Source organism: Varanus komodoensis, unplaced genomic scaffold (assembly GCF_004798865.1).
Source record: "Varanus komodoensis strain SLA01 unplaced genomic scaffold, ASM479886v1 scaffold19, whole genome shotgun sequence".
Lineage (NCBI taxonomy): Eukaryota > Metazoa > Chordata > Lepidosauria > Squamata > Varanidae > Varanus > Varanus komodoensis.
Window position 1 is genome coordinate 172,203 of NW_025335550.1, and position 27,559 is coordinate 199,761.

The 27,559-nt window shown below is 41.9% G+C and overlaps 1 protein-coding gene and 1 non-coding gene across 2 annotated transcripts; both read right to left on the reverse strand.

Moving 5' to 3' along the window:
- Positions 1-10,701: 10,701 nt before the first annotated feature.
- On the reverse strand, positions 10,702-10,775 carry TRNAT-AGU. Its single transcript has one exon. It is a non-coding gene; the product is annotated as a tRNA-Thr (tRNA).
- Positions 10,776-11,853: 1,078 nt separating this feature from the next.
- WDR88 (WD repeat domain 88) lies at positions 11,854-27,354 on the reverse strand. The gene is made up of 11 exons (XM_044428056.1): positions 27,262-27,354; positions 25,136-25,246; positions 22,807-22,895; positions 21,294-21,357; positions 19,342-19,480; positions 17,447-17,576; positions 16,881-17,065; positions 15,701-15,783; positions 14,851-14,919; positions 13,150-13,242; positions 11,854-12,128 (listed from the first exon to the last, which is right to left on the reverse strand). Exons 1-11 carry the CDS (start codon positions 27,352-27,354, stop codon positions 11,991-11,993), a joined length of 1,194 nt encoding a protein of 397 aa, XP_044283991.1. The 3' UTR covers positions 11,854-11,990.
- Positions 27,355-27,559: the final 205 nt, after the last annotated feature.

Genomic DNA, 27,559 nt, shown 5'->3' on the forward strand with positions numbered 1-27,559 from the left:
TTTTTCCTAATCTAACCAGCCAATTCTCAATGATTTTATGGGCCTATGATTGTAAAATCATTGTTCCCTGGATTTTTGAGCAGTAATCTTTCAATTATGGCTCATAGAGGTAGTAATACAACTGCCCAGTAAAAGATTCTCCATTCATTAACCCATTCATCATCTTTATCCTTTACTGTTTTCTTTTAATCCTTTCTTAAAGAATTACCCATGTCCTTCCTGCCTACTGGAGCTTTGTTGTGCCGATTGAAAGGGGGGGAAATGAAGCTGAGATACCGTAATTATTTATATATTGATTTTTAGCGGAATCAATTCACATTGCTAAATTATTTATGAGACAAAAACATTTATGACTTGATCCTTTCTCACACTGTAGACTACTGAGATTCATATAAGGTCATCTACAAAGGACTTAAAACTTAAGAACATTCAGATTGCCTTGCTGGAACAAAACAAGGTCTATTTAAACCATCGTTCTGTTTCCAATAGTGATCAGACAGATAGATCTGGGCTTTTCCAAAACAGGATCTAAAAGTGACCCCCCCCCCCCGCTGTTTGTCCCTGGAATCTGGTATTAAAGGTATGTAGTCTCTGCATATATAAAGTATTGATTATCTATGGTTTGACTTTTATTTACTGTATTTGTGCTCAGGACTTTCAACCCTCCAATTGCAAGGGCAGCTTAAAATAAAGTATAATACAGAATAAAATATGCAACAAACTAAAGCAGCACCAAAACCCAGCAGATAAATGAAAAAGCAACACACCACAATAACAGCACTGTACCCAAGATACTAAAAGGGACGGAAAAATAAGAAAGTCTTTGTCTGACATCAAGGCAAGCATCTACATTGACACCTTTCTTCCTGGCTCTCCAACAAAACCCATCAAGCTGGCAGAGCAGGGCGTGAAATGCTTGCAGCGCAGTGGTGGGTGGCCTCGAACCTTATGCTTCTCCAAGAGATAGCGATTGCTTTAGCACTGCTGGCCGTTTTTTGTAGTTTTTTTACGCTCTCACAGTCTGCAAGGATCCAGTCACCCCATCTAGCTGACATTCAGTAAGTTCAGGAATGGCAAAAAAAAAAGAAGCTTTTCTTCATGGAACATAATGTAATTTAATGCATGGAATGGTGTGATCCTATGCATGTTTTTAGAGAGAAGTACATGCTGTAACTTACAGATTCCCCAGCAGATGAAAAATGTCAGTTTTTAATCTGCTTTTCAGGGTGCACTGCCCTTCCAAGGCAGGCTACAAAAGTACAAAAACTTGCTTAAACACACAGAGCAGCAGCAAGGGCAAAGGCTAATGATTTTTAAGCACTAAATGCAGACTGGTATAAATCACCATGAAGATTCCTAAGACAATAAACTTTTGTGCAGAAAATCCTCCCCCCCCACACACACACACACACACACCTTTCTTTTAAACAGACTTGTTGGGGAAGAGGAAGAGTTACAAATTACAGAGGACCTCATCTGAACACATGTGAACACAACAATAAAATTGTGTGTGTAGTTTTGTTAGCTATGATGAGTGTAGACATGCCTGGTCGCTGCATGCAGAAAAAACCATGTGTATTGGTTCAAACGTGCTTAATTTACCATGCTACATTTATCACACTTGATAAAATAGGATCATATAGGGATTCCATTTCCATCTGTAAAGAGAAATAACTTTACAGATAAAATCAAATACTTAGAAAGTATCAGATGACTGAAGCTAATACACACTGAAGATGTACTTTATATTAGGGTTGGCCAGAAGGTATATGAGGATCTTCCAGTATCTCTCTGAGCAGTAGATAAGCAAGGATTTATTTCCAGTTTTTTGTAGCATCAACAACATTACTCTCCATTTTCATTAGATTCTGGAAAGAAGCAAAGCTTGAAATAACCAAGAATGGATTTGTCTGCAGAAGGAGAGTGAGCTCCATCCAGTTCTGGTATGCAAAACAAATTCCTAGGCTCAGAATTCTTTATATCTTTGGCACCTGACTTTGGTTGGGAGAACATAAGGTAAAAAATACAGTCCACAAACAGGAACTCTTCCCAACTCTGCTTCATCATTTCCTACTCACAGTTGTTTAGATGTTCTTTAGACAATGTTTTCTTTTTTTACTTTTGTGTCTAGTTGGCAATCCATTTTTTAGAGCAGGAGGAAAAGGGACATTTAATTGTGAAAGGGAAAGAAGGGACAAATTTCTTTTATGTATTTGTACTATTCCACAATACCACAGTGCCACCTAGAGAACATCTAGCAGGAAAGCAAACAATCCCTATGTGGCATTCAGGTCTCAGTTATGCGGCAAAACCAAAAGTAGAGCAGAAAAGCCTCTTGCAGAAATGCAAAATGTCTTGAAAACAAGCAATAAAAGAGAACAAATAAAACAATATCACTGATGCAGTAGAACTCAGGGATTACAATACTAATTTAGAACTGATCTTTATAATGCACAGATACAGATTGCTTGATTATTCCATAATTTTATTCAGTCCTCCCCTTGAATTTTTACTATATTTATATTTGTATATCTCAGATTAAACCTTTTCTTCAATTTATTTGCTTGGTATTCATGAGTTATTTTAAATGTGAAATAATGGACTTTTCACAGCTTTCTTCTTTTGGGCTTATTAAATCTTTATTTTGGGAAATGTGGATGCATGGCATATTTTGCATATAAAAATAAGTCTATAGCCTCCAACATTTCCCAAAGGAAAATATTTCTTCTGTCACTGTATTCATGCAAATTAATTTTCCAGACTTCATTTGTACATACTGTTGACATGGTCTTCACTGCCTGCAGCTGCATTCTGTGTTTCAGTTCTGTTTGCAACAGCTTGTCCTTGACTAATTCAAAAGTCAAAAAAGCAGGGCAGGGCCTTTTAGTCAAAGATATTCTTGGTGGGGTTGGTGGAATCAACAAAGATACTGCAGAATGCTGTTGTTTATATGCTCCAGGGCTGTTAGATGTGAGCCTATCACACTTCTCTGCCCCTGCTGCCAGTGACCAACCAGGTATTTTGGTCCTATCCAGTGCTGGACTGCTTCTACAAAATGGATTTTGGTCCAAAGGATAAAGGTTTTGCAATCCAAGCCCAAATCAGAACATTTTGGGGTCTTGCACCCCGAGGTGTGCAGGTGGAAAAATTCTATTTTACTGGGTGCACTTGCATAGGTAATCGCACCAGAGGAATGATCTGCAAACCTCGCTAAACTATGCCTTAGCAATCCAGCTCAGTCTTGTCCTAACATTCTCCCCTGGCCCGTCTCTTTGAGGAGCTCCCAAGTTCACTTTCGATGAAAACTGAAATCTGGAACTATCATCACAACTGACAGATATTGTGGTTATATAGTTTATTATTATTATTAGCCTGTTTTGAGATGAATAATATGATTGTACCAAGCAACTCCATTCTACTCAAAAAGGCTGCATCAATTGCTTCTTGTGTCTGCTCCCAGCCATTTAATCATTCACAAAACAGCCAGTTTAATCTATTTTTATTGAGAATCCTTCCTGCTCATTCACACGCAGACCCCAGCAGTGCTATATAAGTTACTTGTAGAGGCCAGTGTGTAAACTCCAGGTTTTCATGGTGACAGATGATAGATACATGAAAGAATTAAAGAACGGTGACAGACAGAGAGCCGGGGCAGAGAACAGAAAATAGATATGAGGAGAGCACAGAGATGGACAAATAGATAAATGGGTAGATGGAGATGTGAAACATGTTGGCAACTATTTTGATTGCTTGTAAGTCAGATGGATGCATCAGGTATATACGAGGTACAGGTGTATATAATAAAGCATTATGAACTCTGTCTGCTCCTGGGCCCCGTGAGAGAGATTACAACTGTACCAAAGCACATGTCCAGTTTGTAGACTCTGCACTGTGCCAGGCACACAACACCCGTTTTATATTAAAGCAGGTATAGGTCACCAGGTGCCCTCCAGATGTTTTGGATTGCAACTACTAGCATAGCAAGGAATTTTGGGAAATGTAGTCATCTTTCAATCTGGAGGGTGCATCTTTGCATTAAAGATGTTTCTGCCCAATCTTGTTATTGTTTCCATATAATACAAGCACCATTATTGTCCAGGAACCAAATGATTTTGTTTACCACAGTAATGAATCATCCTATAAGAAAAATGGATCCACACAAAATCAGGGCCTTTTTAAATACCCTGAAATGCTCTATAGCTATTTCAGAGACAGAAATGTTGCTGGCGCCCACAGAAAGGAGGCTGGCGTAGGCCTGGGACAAATGGTGCCATTCCTCCTTGAAGTTGACTCATCTGTCCCTCTACAAATCTTCCCATCTGAGTTGAAGTTCAAGCAAACTATGGATGCAGTGCAAACACCATGTTGGAAAAGATTAAAATGTCATTGTAAATACATGCAAATGGTCCATTATGCCACATGGAGAGAGACATCATTCAGTGCAAAAGGTCTCCCAGGTTCAAATCTCAGTATCTCCAGCTGAAAGGATAAGAAAGGAAGGGATATCAGAACAGTGCAGGAGAACTCCAATGTCCGGACCACATTTTCTACTTTGCAGTCCTGTTCTTTTTATAAACAGAACTTAGTGGATTGTGGCTATTGTTTTCTAGGTTTTTCGTTGCATTTTCACTGATATTTTTCTGCAAAGAAACTTAGTTCTATCTAAACACTGCTATGGGTTGTTTAAAAGAAAAAAGTGGAATACCTGTACATTATTTGTCGTCAAAGGAGTCCCTGAATTGCACAGTGTTTCACTCAGCCAAATACAGGAACTATTAACAGCAATTCCTCCATGTTCCCCACTCCCTTTGTTCTTGGTACAATTAACAATTGATTGATCTTTGGCTCCTTAGCAAAGAAAATTAAAGTCCACTTTGAAAATGCTTGCAAGGCCATTTTTAATATGTCAAAACATAGTACATAATACAAAAGTGGTGGAAAAATACTTCAGTGAGACTGATCCACAGGAGGAGGAAAAGGGGAAAATAGACATAAATCAAGAAATACTCAAGTCCCACAAGCTTGCTTCCAGGCTCAAGAATTCATGCTAGCTCCTACAAATTATCTGGATTTAAGCATCACCATCATGTGGTAATCACACTAACATTTTAACAAATGGTGATACTAGTATCTAATAAACTGTTTCTCCTGTTACAGCTGCAATCCCATCCTTGAGTCATGCTGACTGGATCAGGATAGAATTCCTACCAAACCCTTGATATTGGTATAATCCCAAATTATGACAGCACAAGGTAGCTATGTCAGCAGTATGACAGCGACATAAGTTCTGTTAGAGTTGTACCACGTTGAGACTGACGGTGCAAATCCTTCATTTTATAAAGAAATAAACCTCACTGAGGTTAGTGAGAATCACTCTGTAGTAATGAAGTTGATTGCAGGATATACTGAATTGATCTTAGGATTGGACGGACTGTTGGTCTGACTAAGCATTTCTTGACACAAATTTACAATGCACCCCTATGCATTTCCACCCACATTCATGACAGTAAGAAAATAAATAGAACTGGTGGCTGTTCCAACTTTATTCTGTCGAGCTATAGAGCTGAAAGGAAGCTTACTCTGACCTCTGCCACCAGCCAAGAGATAAAGAGACTCTTGGAAGGACTTCCCCTTTCCTCCAGGAAGAGCATCATGACAAGGGGAAGAGAGAGGGCCATTGGCCTAAGATGGAACAACTGCAGGAAGATTGCTTTCCCCCTTCCCTTCCAAAAAGCAAACCAACACTCGCTTCAAATTGCTAGTTTGTCCAGCGATGGCATTCTGGCAATCATATCCATTGGCCAGAGAACTAAGAACTGCTGGTGCTTTTGTGTGTACTTTACAATCTATTTTTGTGGGCCGTCTTGAGGAAATTTTGATTAAGAGGTGGGATATGCTCTTCTAAATAATTACTTAATCTGGAAGTTTGGAAAAATATGAAGATGTGAAAGCCAGACATATCTTCAAAACAGGCACAGGCTAATTCGATTTCGGACAAGGTCTTGGGGAACACATCCTAGTGGCTAGGTGGAGCACAGGCGAAGAGGTGTGGCCAAAATACAAAATGAGCGTGCTAGTATGTGGTCCTGTAGAGCCCTTTCTGCTAGTGCAAACCCTTTCAGCGTTTTAGGCAGGCAGGTGGGAGGGAGGGAACTGCACAGTAACTGAGAAACCACCAAACAATTGGCTTCGGCGAATGGGGCGGCATAGAAATTTTCTAAATAAATAAATAAAATAAAAACAATTGGTTGTTGCTGGAAAGAGGTCAGGGCCAGGAGAAAGGGGCACAGTTATCTAGGGAGCCCCAGAGATTAGATTGGGACTCCAGGGCACTGGGCCCGGGCTCCATTCCTGTGGTTTCCCTCCTTGCTTTAAAGGCTACCTGATTTGAATAGGTGGGATTTTGGAAAGGCGGAAGACTGCTGAGGCATGTTCGGAGAGCAATAAAGCTGGCCAATGCCATTTTAAAATTCTGGATGTGAAGGAATGCTCATATACCATACCTTGACAAGATCCTGTCTTTGAAAGTAATGCAGCACTAATGGACATCTGCTGAGCAACCTCTTTAGCATTCCAAGTAGAAACACAAGACATGGAAGAACAAAGAGGGTAACCCGTGCCAGCTAGATGCTGAGCCTGCAGTTCTGGACCTGCTTACCTGGGAGTAATTTCCTTGAAATTAGAGGGATTTACTTTTTACTAGATGCAAATAGGATTGCACTAATTTTCCTACAATCAGCACAATTAACTGGGGCAAGAGGAAAAACAATAAAATTGACACAGTGGTCTAACGATTGCTGGCAGCACCTTCTTTTCCTAGGGCATTATTTATTTATCAGTTACTTATATTATTTGATAAATACGCTTTGGTGTATAAAACAGATCTGTTCTACAAGCTGGCAAAATACAGCTAGGTGGCTGGGTGCCCACTTTACATAGGACGGTTCTGTATTTTAAAATGCTGTCCAGTGCTAAATTCTGATTAAAAGATATTGAACTATAAGATTGAAGAATAGGAGCCTTACATTTTCCCTGAAGAAGAGACTGAATAAATGCACAGATCACCTGGCCAATTTTCCCATTATGTATTTTTATATAAATTAATCTGTAGAAATTATTTCTAACTGTACAAATATACATACAAAATAGCATATGCAGAGGCTGTCCTCTTTTTGAGGGTGCATTTCCTCTCTTTTGGAGAAGTGTAAGAAGGCACCATGGCTGCCATATATACGCAGAGGTAAACATATTTTTTTCTTTCACTCTTGTTTTTCTTTAATTATTCTACCTTTATGTCTACAAATCACCAAGGGCTCTTGAGCAAGCTTAACAGTAATGGACTGAGACAAGCGTTCTTACAGATCCGTAACTGGTTAAAGAATTGGAAGCAGAGAGTAGGAATAAATGCTAACTTCTCCCAGTAGAGGGATATTAACAGTGAAGTCCCACAGGGTTCTGTATTAGGACCAATGCTTTCCAATTGATTCATAAACCATCTGGAATTAGGAGTAAGGAATGCAGTGGCCAGATTTGCTGATGGCACCAAACTATTGAGGGTGGTTAAACCAAGAAGGTTTCATGCAAAAATGGGCGTTTCATGCAAAGATGGGCATGATAAAGGACCAAAATGGCAGGGACCTAACAGAGGCAGAAGAGTTTAAGAAGAGGTGGCAAGATTACACAGAAGAACTATACAAGAAAGAGCTTAACGTCCCTGATAACCACAATGGGGTGGTCACTGTCCTCGAGCCAGACATCCTGGAATGTGAAGTCAAATGTGCCGTAGGAAGTCTGAGCAACAACAAAGCTAGTGGAGGTGACAGTATTCCAGCTGAGCTATTCAAAATCCTAAAAGACGATGCAGTAAAAGTGCTACACTCAATATGCCAGCAAATTTGGAAAACTCATCAGTGGCCACAGGATTGGAAAAGGTCAGTTTACATTCCGATCCCAAAGAAGGGCAATGCCAAAGAATGTTCAAACTACCACACATTGCACTCATTTCACATGCTAGCAAAGTGATGCTCAAAATCCTACAAGCTAGGCTCCAGCAGTATGTGGACCAAGAACTACCAGAGGTACAGGCAGGATTTCGGAGAGGGAGAGGAACTAGAGATCAAATTGCCAACATATGCTGCATCATGGAGAAAGCTAGGGAGTTCCAGAAAAACATCTACTTCTGCTTCATTGACTATGCTAAAGACTTTGATTGTATGGCTCACAACAAATTGTGGCAAGTTCTTAAAGAGATGGGAGTACCAGACCATCTTATTTGTCTCTTGAGAAACCTATATGCAGGTGAAGAAGCAACAGTGAGAACTGGACACGGAACCACTGATTGGTTCAAAATTGGGAAAGGAGTTCGGCAAGGCTGTATACTGTCGCCCTGCCTATTTAACTTATATGCAGAGCACATCATGAGAAATGCCATCTAGATGAATCACCAGTTGGAATTAAGATTGCTGGGAGAAATATCAACAACCTCAGATATGCAGATGATACCACTCTAATGGCAGAAAGTGAAGAGGAACTAAAAAGCCTCTTGATGTGAGTGAAGGAAGAGAGTGCAAAAGTTGGCTTGAAACTCAACATTAAGAAAACTAAGATCATGGCATCCAGTCCTCTCACTTCCTGGCAAATAGACGGGGAAGAAATGGAGGTAGTGACAGATTTTATTTTCCTGGGCTCCAAGATCACCGCAGATGGGGACTGCAGCCAAGAAATTAAAAGACGCTTGCTCCTGGGGAGGAAAGCTATGGCAAATCTAGACAGCATACTAAAAAGCAGAGACATCACCCTGCCAACAAAAGTGCATATAGTCAAGGCTATGGTTTTCCCAGTTGCAATGTATGGCTATGAAAGTTGGACCATAAGGAAGGCTGAGCGCCGAAGGATTGAGGCCTTTGAATTGTGGTGCTGGAGGAGACTCCTGCAAGTCCTTTGGACTGCAAGGCGATCAAACCAGTCAGTCCTAGAGGAGATCAACCCTGACTGCTCTTTAGAAGGCCAGATACTGAAGATGAAACTCAAATACTTTGGCCACCAAATGAGAAGTAAGGACTCCCTGGAGAAGAGCCTAATGCTGGGAACATTAGATGACAAAAGAAGAAGGGGACGGCAGAGAATGAGGTGGCTAGATGGAGTCACTGAAGCAGTTGGCCTGAGCTTAAGTGGACTCCGGGGGATGATGGAGGACAGGAAGGCCTGGAGGAATGTTGTCCGTGGGGTTGCAATGGGTCGGACACGACTTCACGACTAACAACAACAAACCAAGAAGGATTGTGAGGAGCTCCATAGGGATCTCTCCAAACTGAGAGAATCAGCATCAAAATGGCAAATGTGGTTCAAGGCAAGCGAGTGCAAAGTGATACACACTGTGGCAAAATATCCCGACTTCCTCTGTATTCCAACAGGATTGCAGCTAGTGGTAGTGATTGACCATGAACAGGATCCTGGGGCTGTGGTGGACAGTTCCATGAAGATGACAATCCAGTGTGTAGCTGCTGTGAAAAAGCAGGCAAACTTAGAAAAGGAAGCGAGAATAAAACTGTCACAGCCATACTCTCCTTATACAAATTATGGTGTGTTCAAATTTGGAATACTGTGTACAGTTCTGGTCACCACACACCACATGGATAATGTAGATTTGGAAAAAGTACAGAAAAGAGCAACTAGAATGATCAGGGGACAAAAGCAGCTACCCTGTGAGGAAAGGTTACAATGCTGGGATATTTTAGTTCAGAGAAAAAGCAAGTAAGGGGAGACATGATGGAGATACACAGTTTATGCATGGAGTGGAGAAAGCGGTTAAGAAGACCCCCCTTCTCTTAATACTTCTGGATCCCCCATCCCATGAAGTTGCTTGGTGGGGGATCCAGGTCAGAGAAAAGGAAGGACTTCTGGACACAGCACAGAGTCCCTCTATGGCATTCGCTCCCACAAGGTGTGGTGATGACCACCCATTGGAGGGCTTTAAAAGGGGACTGGCCAAGGTCATGGAGAAGGGGCGTTATCAATGACTACTAGTCCTGATGGCCATATACTCCTTCCAGTATCAGAGGCAGTTTGCCTATGTACACCACTTGCTGTGGAACATGGGCAGGAGAGTGCAGTCTCACTCATAACCTGCTCATTGATTCCCATGAGCAGCTGGTTGGCTACTGTGTGAGCAGACCACTGGAGTGGACGGATCTTGTTATGTTCTAATCTAAGTGACATTAGAACATGGTGTTGATGTTGAGCCACAAACCCAAACCCACGATTTTTAAGGCTTGTATATAGCAAGCAGTTCGGAGAGTTAAGGGTGCAATCCTATGCCTACACCGGCAGTGAGGGGGGAAAAAACCCCACCCTCCCGGCATTCCTCTGCCCGCCATACTTGCGAGTAATGAGAGTCGTAGGAAGGTTTTTCTGCCCAGATTTGCATAGCCTTGTGTTCTTGCTGTGTTTATACGTGGCAAGAACGTTGCTTACGGGATCCGCACCACGTACTCAGATAGGGCTAAAGAATCTTGGCCATGCCCCTTATAAACCTGCGCACATCAACGCGCAGCAGAAGAAACTTTACGGGGTAGCTTTATCACGGAGCAGCGGGCGCCTCCCTGCACGTTTCCCCTTCAGCAGCTACCTCTCCGGCCCAGAAAGGAGCGCCGCTGGGCGTCAAAAAATAACCGTTCGAGCAAAATGCAGGCACGACCCTGCAGGCACCGCTGGGATTCGAACCCAGGATCTCCTGTTTACTAGACAGGCGCTTTAACCAACTAAGCCACGGCGCCAGCCGCTAGGGTGAGTGGCGGAGCCGGCTTCATGTAGCTGAGGGAGCCGTCTGCTCGGCGATCGACTTTCGAAAGAGAAAGTGCTGCATTGGAGGCGAGGCAGGAAGGGGAGGAGGAGCCGGCGAAGCGCACAAGGTCGGCGTGAGCGTTTCTTCCTCCTCGGAGCGATCCATGCCGATCATCTCTGGCTCGTGCGAAGTTGGTCCGCTACATATGCAGGTTTTAGGAAACACCTCAATCTAGTTCTTCAGCTGCTATTCACATTTTACTGCATTTCGTATATCTGGAAAAGAATCCTGCAAATAATTTGCATAGCAGTGGGGAAGCATATAATGTTTCCTGATGGGGTTAATGTAAGCAAATAAATATAATGAAATTTGGGAAGATTTTGTAAAAGCAGTACTGATAGAAGGTGAAGGCTGTAAACTCAATCAAGATTATATGCATTTCTGGATGGGATATGGGTATAATTGAAGTATATATTATTAATTGTTCTAGTATGTGAATGGTGATAGTATTGATCTCTGGGATGGTGGGTGCACTCTATCATTTATTCTTTTCTTAATGTGTTCTGGTTATGTGTTATTGTTGTTGTGAAGTTTTGTACTTATGGTTTTTTTCTGTCAAAAAAAATTTAAAAGGGGGGAAAATTAAAAAAAAAATTCTTGATGTCTTCCCACAAGATTAAATGAGTGAATTGACGAAACCCCCTCTGCAGCAATACAGGGTTCTACATTTACTGTCAAAAGAAGTGTTCCGGTGTTCCCTAAATCAGGCAGTTCTCTCTTTGCCAAACCCGTGTATGCATATGCCTGTACAGATATAAATGTTTTTCAAATACTGTGTTGTTCCATCTTACAGCTGGACCCACTGCTGCCACATTTAGAGCCACAGGGAACTACCAGTTGTATAAATCTATTTCATATTGCATTTTGAATGCTGACTCTTACTTTATGCTTGCCAAATAGTGGGACATAACTGGCACCTCCTCCTCTGTAGACTCTGGCAAAAAAAGACTTTTAAAACATTATCACACAGTTGGGTGGAAAGTGGTTGTGAGAATTTCAAATTCTTCCTGAACTTTTAAAAAAACTTCTTTATTTGCAGACAAATATTTTCTACGTATTACATCAAACAAAACTACAAACAAAAAAACTTGTTTTAAAAAATATAACATACGAAAGCATTTTTACACTGGTTCGTTGTGGAATGTTTTTAAAGATCAGGAGGCAGAGGAGGGGGCACTGGTAAAATAGTCGTGCTGCGAGTAGAGAGTCGACAAAACACGCACTTGCTTTCCACTTCATTTTCATCATTCTGAAAGATCAGGAAAGACTTCTCACATTCTTCACACTGGATAGTTTTAAAGAAATCACATATCAGTGACTCAAACGTAACTGGCATTTTTATTCTAACAAACAACATGTAGGCAGACAGATCTCCTTGTGGAAGTGCTAAGAGCAATGGTACAGTTCGGTATCTCCGGGTGCATTTGCAGGTTATGCCTGGTGGCACTTTGGTGGAATTGCCCATTGGTGCCAAGCATTTTTACTCCCCTCTAGTTTTTGCAAATATTTGCAATTTCTGAAAAATTCCCCTGCATGTAGTCATCCTAGCACAGGAAAAGGGAATGGAAACCCCTTTGTGGTAACCCCCTTTGGGTGTTTTAGGGAAACGTGCCTAAGGGTGCCCCTAATTTTGCACTTGTTCCTAAAATTGTACCACCCTCAGAACATTAAAAACTGTGAGCTTCCCAATTTATGGGAGTGGGTCCCTTTGCCAACAGGGGGTGGGTGGGTCAGAATCATGAAAGCTGGCTTGACCACTGACTTCCACAATTTCTAGTGAAAAACAATGTTTGGAGTGAAAAAAGCTCACAATCATAGCAAAGCAGGGGAAAGGCCGTGTCAGCTGCCAACAAGCGCCACTTGGGCATTTTTGGGATGGGGGCAGTGGTGGTCACTCAGGAGCCACTTGGCAAAAGTGGCAAGGGGTGTTTGCTGCTCTTGGGAAGAGATGTCCAGTACCAGGAGTGGGGTACTAGGAATCACTGCCCATCTTTGGACAATAGAGCAACCCCTCGTGGATACAATGACCCCTACTAAAACCAATGGATTGTCAGGGTTACTTGTTGCCATCCATCCTGTCCAGATCAGTTTGGGTTCATACAACATGACAACCCATCATGGGTTATAACTTCATGGGTAACAACTCACAATGGGTTCTTGTGCTTTGCCTTTAGAGCCACAGCATTCTATGGTCTCAGTTAAAAGTAAAGTGAAGGCAGGCGACCCCCGAATACAAACAGAGGTACATATTCTTGGAGAGCAGTTAAGAACATCTGTCAGTTCTATTAGGTAAATAATATACTGACCTTAGCTAGCTTTGAGCCTCTTGTTTTTATGGTTTGAATCACCATAGGGATAGCATTGGCATTTCCAATATCCCATACTCTCAGAGTACAGTCCTGAAATATTAAGAGACTGTTTCTCAATGGAAATACCTTTCTTTTTCTTCTGTAAGTATACAGACATACCTTGTTTTATTCTGCTTTCCTTTGTTGTGCTTTGCAGATACTGCATTTTTTACAAATCAAAGGTTTGTGGCAACCCTGTGTCAAGCAAGTCTATTGGTGCCATTTTTTCAACAGCATTTGCTCTCTTCATATGGCACAATATTTAAACCTTTTCATCATTATTATATTTGTTATGGTGATCTGCAGTCTTTGATGTTATTATTGTAATTGTTTTGGGAAGCCATGAACTGCACCCATATAAGGCAGTGAACTACATATAAGGACCCTGGGAAATACAGACCAATCAGTTTGACATCAATCCCAGGAAAAATCCGGAGCAGGTTATTAAGCAGTCAGTCTGCAAACACACTGAAAACAGGGCAGTAATTACTTGATGCCAGCATGGATTTGTCAAGAACAAATCCTGTTAGACTAATATGATCTCCGTTTTGGATTGGGTAACCTCCCTGGTGGCCTGCAGGAGTGCTGTGGACATAGCATGTCTTGGCTTCAGCAAAGCTTTTGACAAAATGCGTCATGATATCCCGATTAGCAAATTAGCTAGAAGTGGGCTAGAAGATGCAAAAAAGCAAATGCTCTCTTGCTTTGCATTAGTAGAAGTATCATTTCCAAATCATGTGAAATACTGCTTCCCCTCTACTCAGTTCTGGTTAGACCTCATCTTCAGTACTGTGTCCAGTTCTGGGTACCACAGTTTAAGAAAGATGTGAACAAACTGGAAAAGATTCAGAAGAGGCAACAAGGATTATCAGGGAACTGGAAACAAAGTCCTATGAGGAGAGAAAGAAATGTTCACGTTTAGCCTTGAGAAGAGAAGACTGAGAGGAAATATGATTGTACTCTTCAAGTACTTGAAAAGTTACCGCTAGGAGGAGGGCTGGGATCTCTTCTCACACAAGCCAGAGCGCAGGACATGGACTGGAGAGCCAGCGTGATGCCTTAGACTGGGGACTTGGGAGATCCAGGTTCTAGTGCTTGCTTGACCATGAAGCTTACTGGTTGATTTTGGGTCACCCACCCACTCTCAGACTAACCCACTTCACGGGGTCGTAGTTGTACTATGTAAGCTGCCCAGGGTTCCTCACAAGAGGAAAAAAGGTAGGATATAAATGCAGTGTAACAACAACAACAGGCTCAAGTTACAGGGAGTCAGGTTAAAACTGAACATCAGAAAAACATGTCCTGTTGGAGCAATATAACTAAGGAATAAATTACCTAGGGAGGTTGTGTACAATTCTGCACTAGTGTCATTCAAGATGCAACTGGACAGCTCTCTGGTAGGATACTTGAACTTGGAGTCCTGCATTTTAAGCAGCAAACTGGAACTGATGCCCTTTTTAGTACCTTCCAACTCTGCCGTTCTATGATTCTGTTAAATCCTATGTTGCCCACAGACACACAAACACACATTCATTTTCACTACCTGAAAATATTCCTCATTAATTTTAGAACATGACTTCCTGGGTCATTCCATAAAGATTTTCACCTTTGAGCACATTTCCCTAGAAATCCTAATTATTTCTTTAAGTTTATTGTTACCTTTGAGGAAGAAACAAGCCGCTTCTTGTCAGTACTAATTGCAATGTCTGTCACCCAGTCTCCATGACCCTGCAAGGAAACAGTGGCTCAAATCTGGCCTTCTGGCTGTATTTTAGGCTACTATCCTAAATATATTTACAAGTAGGTAAGTTTAATGAAACTCACAGAGATATACTTCTGTGTAAATATGCACTGGTTTGTATTGTTAGTTTCATTCTTATTTCCATGCTTTTCAGTTGTAAATGTCTGTGTATATGTTCAAATCCAGTCTTTTTATGGTGGCAGTAGGGAGCAAAATAGGTATATTATGTTCTATCAGAGGTCCTGCTATAATATAAAGTAATTCCTTCAGCTTCTCACCAAAGCATTTCCAAAATATTTTTAACACACTTTTAAATATTCTTCAGCAAACCTTGCATAGATTTGTTTTTATCATTCTTGTTGAAAAACTACTGTCCTGTTTCACTTTTTCAGTAGGGGGATTTTGCCTATAGCTGATGCATAGGCTCTGAGCCCAGGCCTTGGTGCTGGGAGCAGCGCTAGACAGGTGAGGCATTCAGACGATGGTTTCTGATGCACACTAGCAGGGTACTTCTTGGCATAAAAAAGGAAGGGCAGAAACATACTGATATTAAATAATATTGTAATGACGATATTACAATGACATTATGTACAAAGAACTTGACACATTATTTATTGCAATGTCATGTGTTGAAGAAAAGTGGTCATTGAATTATTATTGTAGAAAAAGCGTTAAAAATATCACCCAATGTCAGCTGTATTTTCAGAGCTGACTTCTATGGAAGCAAACTTAAGTTCCCCTTTGCCAAAATGAAAGCTTACATAGTACCTTTAAACTTAGCTTTTTATATGCTTCTTGTGTATCCCAGATAACAATTGTTTTGTCATAACCTCCAGACACCAAAACTGATGCTGAAACATAAAATTATTATATTATGTTAATTATATTGCTATCACAGAGGTTGTCTGTCCATGAAAAAGTACCTTGCACTTAGAAAACTAGCATAATGGTCCTGTGAGTTACAGCGACTATGTTTCTGGTGCATGTGTCTATGTCAGCCTGCAGCCTCATGGAACGGAATGTTACACTAGTATTGCAGTCATCAACCCCACAGAAACCATTGTCTTTACATCGATCTGGTTCGTATTACATGGTGGGTTGGCACCATGGGTTGTTTCAGGCTTGCTTGTTGTAACATATGAGTCTGGAGCAGTTTGTCCATTATGAGCTGCCTTCCACCATTAGGAACTCAGGAATTGTTGTTGGGCTTGGAATGGCTTGTTATGACATCTGCATGCAGGATGGTGACCTTCACTGTGGTCTGTTGGAAATAGCTAGAAAGGCACCCAACAAGAGCAACAAAAGCTTATACCCCTTCCACTCTTGCTATTGCCAGTGACATCTCCTCTCATCCCCTGTCAATGCTCTCCACCCCTTGTCTTACAGGATCAAGCCACAGATGATCACACAACCAATGTGAGCCTGAGTAGCCTCAGTGTAATTATATGATACAGTTATATATAAAATATGTTGTGGTTAGTAACTATAGAAAGATAAAAATATCATACAGGAGAGTTGAGAACAACCACTTAAGAGTTGGTAGGATGATTATTCACCAGCCAATGATATTCCTGAATGCCTTCAAGGTGGCGAGAAATCTGCTATTGTTACATTAGCTCTGGAATGACCATTTATGGTCCTTGGCTATGTAATAACATTTGCTGGAATATTCAGAACATAGTCATACATGCTCTCTTAACAGTTAATCTTAATGAATATATCAACTAAGCAGTGCTTTAGAAGGTGTATTACAGAGAAATGGAAGCCACCAAGTTCAGTTTACCTCAATTGCATGGGCAACCATTTAATCAAAATGGAAAATCACTGCATTTTCAGACTGAGAACTGAATTAGTGTTCTGAATACCACCCTTGTGATTCATCTGAAAATAACACCCTGCACATACGAGCAGATGCAAAAAGTGTCATACATTGTTTTATGTGACTCACCATCTTTACTAATATCACAGCAGCCAACGATACCTATATGACCTTGCTCCAAAGTGATGGGCCCATGAGAACGGAATTCTCCTGTTCTGATATCCCATAACTTTATGTTTTCATCCCAACCAGCTGTACACAAAAAATGACCATCCAAGGAAAAACAGCAGTCTGCGATTGCGTTATTATGTGCCCTGAAAGAGATTTAAAAATCACTGGAACCAGGTGCTATAATATTTACAGATTTACTCCTCTATCAAGTAAGTGGGGTATTTGATTTCTGCAGGGCTCCTGGAGAGAATGTCCACAGGACAGTTACTGCTCTTCCTGATTGCCTTCATTGTTTCTGATGCTATTATTTTTAAGCACATAACATGGGGCTTTGCTTTTAGTCAATGGGAAGAGCTTTAGATAACCACCTGTGAAGTGCAAGTAGGAGCAACACCGATTTGGACATGGTAGATAAGGAAAAAATTATGAGCTGGCTCTGTGGTCCAAAGTATCCTCTATCAATTTCACACTGAGGAAGCAGGTTTAATGACAGTCACATCGTTCATTGCATTACTGTTTCTTACCGTTCAATTGTGATTGTGGTGGACTGTGCTATAATATCCCAGAATTTTATAGACATGTCAGATGATACTGTAGCTACTCGCTGGTTATGAGGATCAAACCGGCATCTCTTCACTGTGCTTCTGTGATACTCTGAAACAAAAAAATACTCCAATTTTTTACCACGGAAGATTATAGATGGTAAACACTTTGGCCAGGGACATTTTGTTATTCATATTTGGGTACTGATGGTTACCCTTATCTGTTTTCAAGTTATTTTCAATCCTTTTTTAAAGTCTAAGTTCTGGGGGTTCAGAGCAGGAAATCAAAGCTTAACTCTTCCAATCAATGCCATAGAGAAGTTGGCAACATGCTGCCTGAGGCTGCATGTCCTCCCAGCCCAGCCTCTTTTGTGCCCCACCACTGAACTGGAACTGGCAGCAGCAAAGCAGCAGCATGTTTTTGCTTGACAACAAGGCAGAAGGGGAGAATACCTCTTATTCTCAAATACAATTAGCAGTTTTGGCCACTATCATACCAAATTTACCAATGGCGAGATATGGCAGGATTTGGAGAAGGCAATGTGGCCATCTTACCCCAAGAAATTACACATTCCTGATCTAAATGAAAGACATAATGGCAGTTCGTTCATGGTGAAGCAGTAATGCCATTGCCATGTTAATTCTGTTAACCCAATGTACTGCAATAAACAGCGCATACTGAGGAAGTATTCTTTTCCTCTCTCTCTCTCTCTCTCTCTCTCTCTCTCACACACACACACACACACACACACACACACACACACACACAGAGTGAGCTTCCATGTCATGCCACAATTGCTGGGTTGATCAGCCCAGAAATTGCCAAGGATGAGGAAAGCAAAAAGCATCTGGCTCCAAAGCACTTATTTCTACTTTCAATTTTGAGAGTTATTTCATAATGTTTGAACCCAGAAAAACACACAAAAAACCCAGGCTTAACAACAAACTATGGACAGTGTTTGGGTCAACTCTGCATTGTTTAACCATGAATACTTCATGGTTCCTGGTGTCCACATGTCACAAAACAACCCAAGAATGTTTCTGGGTTTTTTTAACTGAAAGCAGAAACAACGAGCATGCAGGAGGCAGTGTGCAAGTTGCTTTATTCCTTCCAAGCAATTCTTGAGTGAAATGCATGTTGAGGGGAAATTAGCCACAGTTACTTATTTTTCTTCCCTACACTTGCTGGTCAGAAGCCACCTATTTGGTGAGGATGGTTGGCTGGAGTGGTTTACAAAACACCATGAAATTCTAGTCCCAGTTCACACAATCAAATTTAATCCGTGAGGTATGCCAGCATTTGCCAGCTGCCATTTCCCTGCCTGGGCACACATGTCATCTCGGCATGTTATCTCATCTTGGCTTTTTAAGAGGGGGACAGCCCTCAAGTACCCATGGCCTGTTACATAGTTAACAAACAAGCCATGCCACCTGATTTTGGACAACGCAATACCCAGGCAGGCAATTCAGGAAATGGTGTCCAGGATGCACCTCTGGTTAAAACAAGTCTTGGCTGTTTTCTCATGCAAATTGGCCCACTGTATGTTCTGTCAATGAACCTAATTGTGAAGGTTAAAATAGGACCCAAGAGTCACTGACAATTTCAGATGTTCCTTGTAAAAAAGCACTGAGGAAAACCCAGCAAAAATAAATTGTATTAAGCCATAGAATTAATAGTCGCATGTAGATTTGCTTTTTTGTAAGCAGATGAAGAAGGCAACCCCCATGTAGAAGGAATCCATATGCATTCTGGATCAAAGTACCCACATACATTCAACAACATGCAAAGAGAGAAGGGAACAGCCTAACAAGATTGTGTCCTACACAAGTTCCTGACATATGAAGAAAATGACATTAACCAAAGTGTTAAAAATTACCTCTGAGAAATGTCACCTGCTTTGCATCTTCTGCACTGCAGATTAATAAAGCATTTTCCATATCTGATCCAGAGACGGCATATTTACCATCATGAGAAATATGGCATGAGGTTAGGAGGCCATCCTGCTCTACGGACCACTAGAGATGAAACAGAAGCCATTGAGATTATTTCTTCTAGGCTGATTAGCTAAGGCCCAAACAGTTGAATATTAGCTAAAGTTAGTTGTGACTTAGCCACATTAATACCAGTAAGGCCTGTATTAGTTGTATGTCACATTTTTAAATTATTATTTAAAAGTAGGTGTCACATGCCATAGCAAAAAGCAGTTTCAGAGTAACTTACAGATCTCTCTCTCTCGCTCTCTCTCACGCACACACACACACAAACACAGAGCAAGTGAAAGAGAGAGAGAATACAGCAACAACAAAAATGAAATATAAACAGCACAATTACATAAATCAAAATAGACACCATAAAAACAATACAAAATGTGTTCATCCACAAATCTCCCCACCCATTTAGATGAACACAACAAAAGCAAAACACGGGAAACAGGCCTCTAAACTGGAAAAGTAAGCGCATCTTTCTTTGGCACATGAAAGAAGATATTGAATTCACTTGGAAGGAGTGCTTCATAAATGCAGCAGTATGGCTGAAAAGCGGCACAACAGAGAAGAGTAGATTTATATGGTGAAAGGCAATCCTTAAGCTACTGAGGGCTCAAGCTGTGTAGGGTCTTATAGGCTGAACCAGCACTTTGAATTCGATCCAGAAACAAATTAACAACCAGTGCAGCTGAGTCGGATGCACTTTACACGTTCACAGTCCAGTCAATGGCTGCTGATTGCTACAGTAACTGCAGTTTGCAAGCCATCTTCAAAGGCAACCCAACATATAACACAATGCAGTCACCTAACCTAGAATTTACCAGACCACAGAAAATTGACACTAGGCTATCCTTAATCCAGATAAGATAAAAGCTGGCCGGGCTACTGCCTCTGTGACCCAGAGGTCACCTGAGTCTTCAGTGGATTATTATGGATCCAGGATTTCCCCAGAGGTATATACCTGTTTATGTTCCATTAGTTTCAATTGGGCTTAGTCGTGACCAGTTTTTGCTGCAGTTGAATTAAACTGTACCTAAATAAGTAGTTGCTGAGCTATCTAACATTAGGTGAGCCATAGGAGAAGCACAACAATTGCCAAACCTGTTTTCTGTGTAATTGAAAAGAAAGAGGCCTTAAAATTTAACTCAGTGGCAGTACTTTGCCCTCTCTTCTGTTTTCCCAGTGAAAAGTGCTCCATGGCTATTTTTCTCCCCACAATAGAAAGGAAAGGTGTGTTCACAAACACGCTTCTACATTTTGCAATTTTTGTGTTTATTGCTTTTTTAAACTGCATGAACAAAATCTGTACCAACTGAGTGAGGTCTTAGGATGAAACTGAACTCTACACAGAAACATCGATGTCACATTCAGAGGAATGAGTTCCCTAGAAGGGCATTCCTGCATTTATTCAGATATCACGTTGGCTCCAGGCAAAGACTTCTTTATTTCCCCAAGTCTTTTAATCTAATCCGTCTTTGCTGCAAGTTTATACTGTTCAGTTTGGTCTGCTTGCTTTTACTAAACTGGTTGCATGCTTAAGGACAAAAATGTATTTCAATTTTGTTTTGTAACCCACTCTTGAAATTGTTTCAAGGTTGGTAGAAGCCCCAGGACAGACAAATGCACACAGAGAGAACGCTACTTGATTGCTGGCAGTGAAGGGCTGGAGTAGGGGGCATACTTTACCCTTTCCTTTGATTGTTCACTGCAACATTCTTCACCAAGCCATCCTCACTGCCACCCTCATCCTCCAGGAGAATGTTTGCAAGGATAAATATTTAATGGAATGCAAATTCAGTTTCCAGTTACTAAATAGGGTTTAAGAAAATAAATATATACTTACAAGCATTTTCCCTGTTTCAGTATCCCATGCCTTTAGAGTTTTATCATACGATGCTGTTATCAACCTAAACATTAAGCACATATATATTCTTTCAAAGATAGCAAAAATACTTTATATATAGGCTTTATGTGTTTTTCTACTCCAGACAAATTAATCTGATATCATGTATAGTATCTAGATACATTGAAGATACATTTTCATATATTAGATGGTTCAATTTTGTTTGTTCTATTCCAGGTACACTCAAATTGGAAACTGGGATGGATAATATTAATAAACATACAGGGAATAAATTGGCTATAATGAGTAACATTTTTCTGTCATAAATTCATAGGCAAAAAACCTATGAAGATAGAGGAGTTGCAAGTTGCTCACTCAGTTCATACACGATTCATTCACTAGTCCTCTCATTCAGATAGAATCACTTATAAATTTCCCTAAGTCAGCAGAGCACAATGACCCAGTGACTGGCAGGCAAAATATATGCGGGAACAGTAATACCCCTGTGCCTGCAGAGCACCAGCACCAGGACAAGTGGAGACCCATGGCTTAGGAAGAACCCCATGCTCTCTAGATCACTTGTTTTGCCCTCTGCAAGGGCGATATTGCATCTGTAAAAGAACTGGTGTAAATAAAACACTTCTATTGAAAGAAGTGCAATTCCCAAGCCTTCCATCCCCTGCCTCGCAGTCTCAGAATTCTGCCTAGATCTGGAATGCTCAAACATTGAAATGGAAGAAGTGGAGGAGGGCACCTTCCCAAAATGTGCAGGTGGATGTTGAGCATAGTCAGGATTTACAGCTGCAGGGAGAAGAATTCCCTGAGCCTGGCACAACTCTTGACCCCGTGATGTGGCATTGGGGGACAGACCAAACAACTAGAGGGGTGACAGAGAAAGAAGAGCCCTGCTAGCCTCTAAAATGCAGGGGTCCCAGAGTTCAGGCTTGAGAGCCACTGCACTGCAGTGGTCAGAGTGCCAGACTGGGCACATGGGAGACCTGGGTTCTAGTCTCCGCACATTTTGAAAGTTCACTGGGTGACTGTGGGCCTAACCTCAGCCTGAGCTACTTACTGCCAGCATAAAAATGGAGTGGAGAACTATGTAAGCTGCCTTGAATTACTCGCAAGATGGAAAAAGTTGAGATATAAATGCAGTGTAATAATAATGAACTCTAGTTTAGTACAAGCCTGGAACTTTGCTGCAAAGCCTATGTGTAATAGTAGGAATGACGGAAAGGGGCAAGAGAGGAGCATATAGCCATGATGCTTATCCAGAACTTGAAGTCAAAACATGACCATTAGGTGTGATCACTTCACAGTGGGAAAACTGATTGCATTTTAGTAAAACTGTAAATCTATTAAATTAAATTGGGATTTCTTTATTGACTCTTTCAGATCACACTGCACTGTCTGTTTTGTTTTGCCATTGTTTCTTCCCATGTACCACAAAAATGCATAATTCAGTTCAACATATAATCATTTTGTATTTTAGTAAATACAACAGAATTATTACCTTTTGTTATCAGGACTCAGGCAGCATTCAGAAATGGGTCCAGTGTGCTTATCTTTAAAAGTCTGAACAGAGACAGAACTCGCAATATCCTTCAATAAATAAAGAGGAGTTTGATTATAAAGTAGCACATTTAGATTGTAAAAAGATCTTGCCTCGGATGCAACTGGTTCTCATGATACGAATGCCCAAGGTTTAAGTTAACCCTGGATAGTGTCATCCAGCAGAGCTTTTCTGGGTGGTGCAGGGCCTGTTCCATTCTGGGCCCAAGATGGATCCTCTTGAACCCGTGGAGACCTGTTGTGACGTATTTGCACAGCACTGCAGGGATGAAGTCGCTCAGATTTGCCACAGTTTGGACTCCACAGTTAGCTCTGTTCCTGTAGGGGAAGTATTCAGAGTACCACCTAGTCCACCTCTGTTTGATAGGTTTCAATTACTGCAGTCTGAGGATGTGAACAAGGTGCTTGGGCAGGTCCAACCCTCCATGTGCTTACTCCACCCTTGCCTTTCATGACTGATCACCAAAGCCAACTGGGTCCAGGAAGCTGTAAATGCCTCTCTGAGGGAGGAGCTGGTTCCTGCTCCCCTGAAGGGGTGGTTGTTAGGCCTATCCTAAAGAAGGCAACCCTGAACCCAGAAGTTGCCACCAATTATAGACTCGTGACTATTATCCCGTTCTTGAGCAAGGTGTTCGAGCAAGTGGTAACTGGACGACTCCAGGTACTCTCGAAGGAAACTGATCATCTGGATCCATTCCAGTCTGGTTTCAGGGTTTGAGACTGAAACTGCTCGGTTGCCCTGTACAGTGGCCTGTGCAGGGAGAGGGACGTGGTAGTGTGTCTTTGTTGGTTCTTCTGGGCAGCTTTTGATACCATTGACCATGATATCCTTCTGGAGAGGCTAACCGAGTTGAGGGTTGGAGGCACTGCTTTGCAGTGCTTCCACTCTTACTTGGCTGGCCAATTCAAGAAGGTGGTAGTGAGGGATTATGATGTACCACAGGGTTCCATCCCATCTGCCATGCTATTCAGCATCTACATGAAACCACTGGGAGAGGTCATCCAGAGGTTTGGGTTGAGGTGTCACCAGTATGCTGGTGACACCAAGCTCTACCTCTCCTTTACATCTAAACCAGGTGAGGTAGTGACTGTTCAGAATCCATGTCTGGCCAGTGTGATGGTCTGGATGAGGGCCAACAAATTGAGACTTAATCCAGATAAGACAGAGGTTCTGTTGGTAGCTGGATCAGCTATCACAGTGATAACTGCCCTGTCTGGACAGGGTTGCACTCCCCCTAAAGGACAGAGTGTGTAGTTTGGGAGTGCTCCTCGACCCAGAGCCATCTCTGGAGTTTCAGGCGACTGCTGTGGTGAGGAGCATGTTCCACCAGCTTCAGCTAGTCCATCAACTACATCCTTACGTGCAGCAGAGTCTAGCAACAGTGATCCAGTTGGACTATTGTAATGTGCTCTACACGAGACTACACTTGCTCACGTAGAGCACTTCAGTTGGTGCCAAATAGGACAGTCAGGCTACTGACAGGCACTGGCTGGCGTAACCATGTCATGCCGGTCCTCTACCATCTTCACTGGCTACCAGCTGAAGTCTGGGCCCAGTTTAAGGTGTTAACTTTGACGTGCAAAGTCCTAAACAGTTTAGGATCTGAAAATCTGAAGAAGCATCTCCTTTTACATATATGTGCCTAACCCTTAATATCTTCCACTGAGGTCTTTCTTCGGGAGCCCTCTTTGAAGGAGGCTAGAAGAGTGGCTACCCGGAGAAGGGCCTTTTCTGTGGTGCCCCAGCTTAGAACCTGCTCCCTAGAGAGGTGCACCTGGCACCAACTCATTATTCATTTCAGCGCCAGGACAAAACCTTTTTATTTACTTGGTATTTTAAGGTTTGGTGGCATTTTTAAGATAGGATTTTTATTATATGTTTTTACATACTATTTTAACTGTGCTGCTCTGTTGTGAGTTGTCTTGAGACCTGTTGGTAGGTCTAACATTCAGGGGCATCTGCCACAAAGCTAAATATGTTTTTGACAGATATTTGTATTTTCCAAACCTGTATAATATTATTTTTAACACCTGTGTAATAAGCCATCACAAGATCCTATAAAAATAAGTTCTACAAAGCAAGTGTTCACTGAGCAAAAAGCAGAAATGTTGCTATTTGAATTAGACACAAACACTTCTTTCAAAATGTTTAGAGACTTCATAACAATCTTTAACTTTCAATACTAAAAGTTTAAACATGGTAAATTACAATTTACACTAACAGCTGCATGCTAACTTGGATTTGTTGATTCAGGTTTCTAACAACTTACCCAGAGTTTTACCGTGCTGTCATAAGAGGCTGAAATAACTTTTGTATCTTCAAAACAGAAATGACAGGAGGTCACAGCATCCGAATGTCCTTTTAAAATTTTAAAATGAATCTGTGAAAGAAAAAAGATTTAATCTTTATCTCCTACCATTGCTTTTATAGATGCACAAGTCTAGAAGAATTAGAAATACTTTCCATTCTGTCAATGGAATTCCTTATTCATATATCAGAACTGATCTATTGAACAGGTGCTGCCCTGGAGTCTATTTTCAATCTCTGCATTGACCAGTTTGCTCCTCATAGCATGTTGCTGGTCTGTGAAGTGGCCGCCACAAGCTTCATAATTGCCACTTCCTCAGAACATTAATATTTGGTCTCTTGCCTTACCCAGGAGATACTTTAATCTTATAATGTTAAGGGAGTCCTCTTAATTTGCTGGGGAAGTTCCATTAATCTAATTATTTCTTTGTTAAGAATTAACTATTAGCCATTGCTATTGTATTATGTATGTAGAACATTCCTATACCACATTTCATGACGTGAAGATCCAGGATGTTGCACAATATAAATATGGGAAGCAACCATACAAGCCATCAACTGAGAATATTGGCTGTGCCTAGTCTGGTGGATAGCGTCCAATCCAGTCAGAATAAAATACATTATCAAATCTTTCAATCCCCACCAGTTTACCTTTGGTCAGTAAAGTTAAAGTTCTGTTCATACATGATATCTGCAGCATGATCACTGTTAAAAAAGCAAAAGGAAAAGACTCCAAGCTGCAGAGTTTGCTTGCGGTGAGCAGTGCCTGTGCAGTTTAGGCTCTTTATAGCCATGCCATATTTCCTCACACTGACTTTAATCTCCAACAACTCTCCAAACAGGGGATGCTTCACTTAATATTGTTTTGCATATACAGTCAGCTTATTCAAAAGACATATCAAGAAATGTTTTCTTCCATTTTTCTGCCCAGGCAATGTGCACGTTTTGAGTGTATGTGTGCAGAATGGTGATTTCACATTGGTGATGGCAGCAGTGATAACAACAATACTATAGCACCTAAGGTGTATTGTTTCCCCAGTACGGTGAATAGCTGTTAGGGAGGTAGGAGAAATTTGTATTGGGAAGAATGGTGAAGAAAATACTTAGCTCCCAGCTTCCCTAGCAGCACCAGTGTTCTGAGTTAATCTCCAAACCCAACCTGGTTACTTTGCTATTAATAGAAACAGCCTCCTCTAGTTTTGTCCTTGATGGAGTGTAGCTTTATCAGACTGGGACTGTGTTAAAACCTCTGCTTAGTCACAATGCTCAATGACCTTGAGCTAGTCTTTTTCACTTAACCTACCTCAAAAGGTTGTTGAGAAGAAAAAATGGGGGTGAAGCAAGACTGAGCAGGAGGAAGGACCATACAAACGCTGCATGTGTTATCATCTTCATGGTGCAGTGTGTTGTAGTGACCAGAATACTGGACTGAGAATTGGGAGAACTGGATCCCTGTTCCCAGTTGACCATGATGCTAACTGGGTGGCTTTGGACCAATCACTGACTCTCAGCCTAAGCTACCTCACAGGGATGTTGTGAGGCCTTGAAAATAGGATTGCGTATGCTGCCTTGGGTTTCTTGCAAAAGGAAAGAAGTGGGATATAGCTGTAATTAATTTGTTTTCTTTCTACCTGTTTTCTTCCCAGTAAGAAAGGTGATGTCTAGGCTTCTCCACTGTATCTGCATAACAACCGCATGAGGTACATAAAACCCAAAGGCCAGTAAAAAGTAGCAATTAGAGTGCAGGACTGGGACTCAGGGGTAAAATGGAGAAGAAGCTTGTATCAATCCGCCTGGGTTCCTTGCAGGGAAAAAGTCAGGATACAAATCTAATAAATACAACCCTATCTAGCTCCTTCTGTTCGGCTTTGTTTACAAAGTACTGTAGTCAAGGCAACTACCAAAATGTATCAAACTAAAATGAGACAACCCCTAAGAGCATAGCACAACCCGTGCATCACCCTGGGCTGCTTGAAGGAGTGGCGGGCTGCGTCCGCAAAATAAATCCCTCCTTCGCGGCCACACAGGCGGCCCCCCTTTCCCCCCAAACTGGAGCAGGGGCGGCGGCGGGCGTGCTTCCCGCCCCACCTTGGCCAGCTTCTCGTGGTCCCCTTCCCAAAGCGGCAGCGAGTGGCCCGAGGTCGCCAGGGGGTCATCTCGGCGGGGTGCGGGCGGAGGCATCGCGGGGGAGGCGTTTTCTGCGGCTGCCTGTGGCCGGAGGGCGCCGCAGCCCTGGCAGCCGGCCGGGTCGCTCGCGCGTCCCCCGCCTCAGTCGGGGCGGAGATAAATCGAGGCGGGCCCGGGCGCCGGAGGGGAAGGCCTGCATTGCGCCACGGGCTGCGAATGGCGGGCCTCCCCTGTGCAGACGAGCGCCCCGCACGCGTGA

What these genes read in the sequence shown, in the direction of transcription:
- WDR88 (XM_044428056.1), bottom strand. Translation starts at nt 27,354, where the DNA reads ATGCCTCCGCCCGCACCCCGCCGAGATGACCCCCTGGCGACCTCGGGC. An exon ending in ACAGCACGGTAAAACTCTGG is followed by an intron (nt 22,896 to 25,135) that starts GTAAGTTGTTAG and finishes TATTTATTGAAG; the next exon opens with GATATTGCGAGTTCTGTCTC. An exon ending in ATAAAAAGCTAAGTTTAAAG is followed by an intron (nt 14,920 to 15,700) that starts GTACTATGTAAG and finishes GTTTCCTTGCAG; the next exon opens with GGTCATGGAGACTGGGTGAC.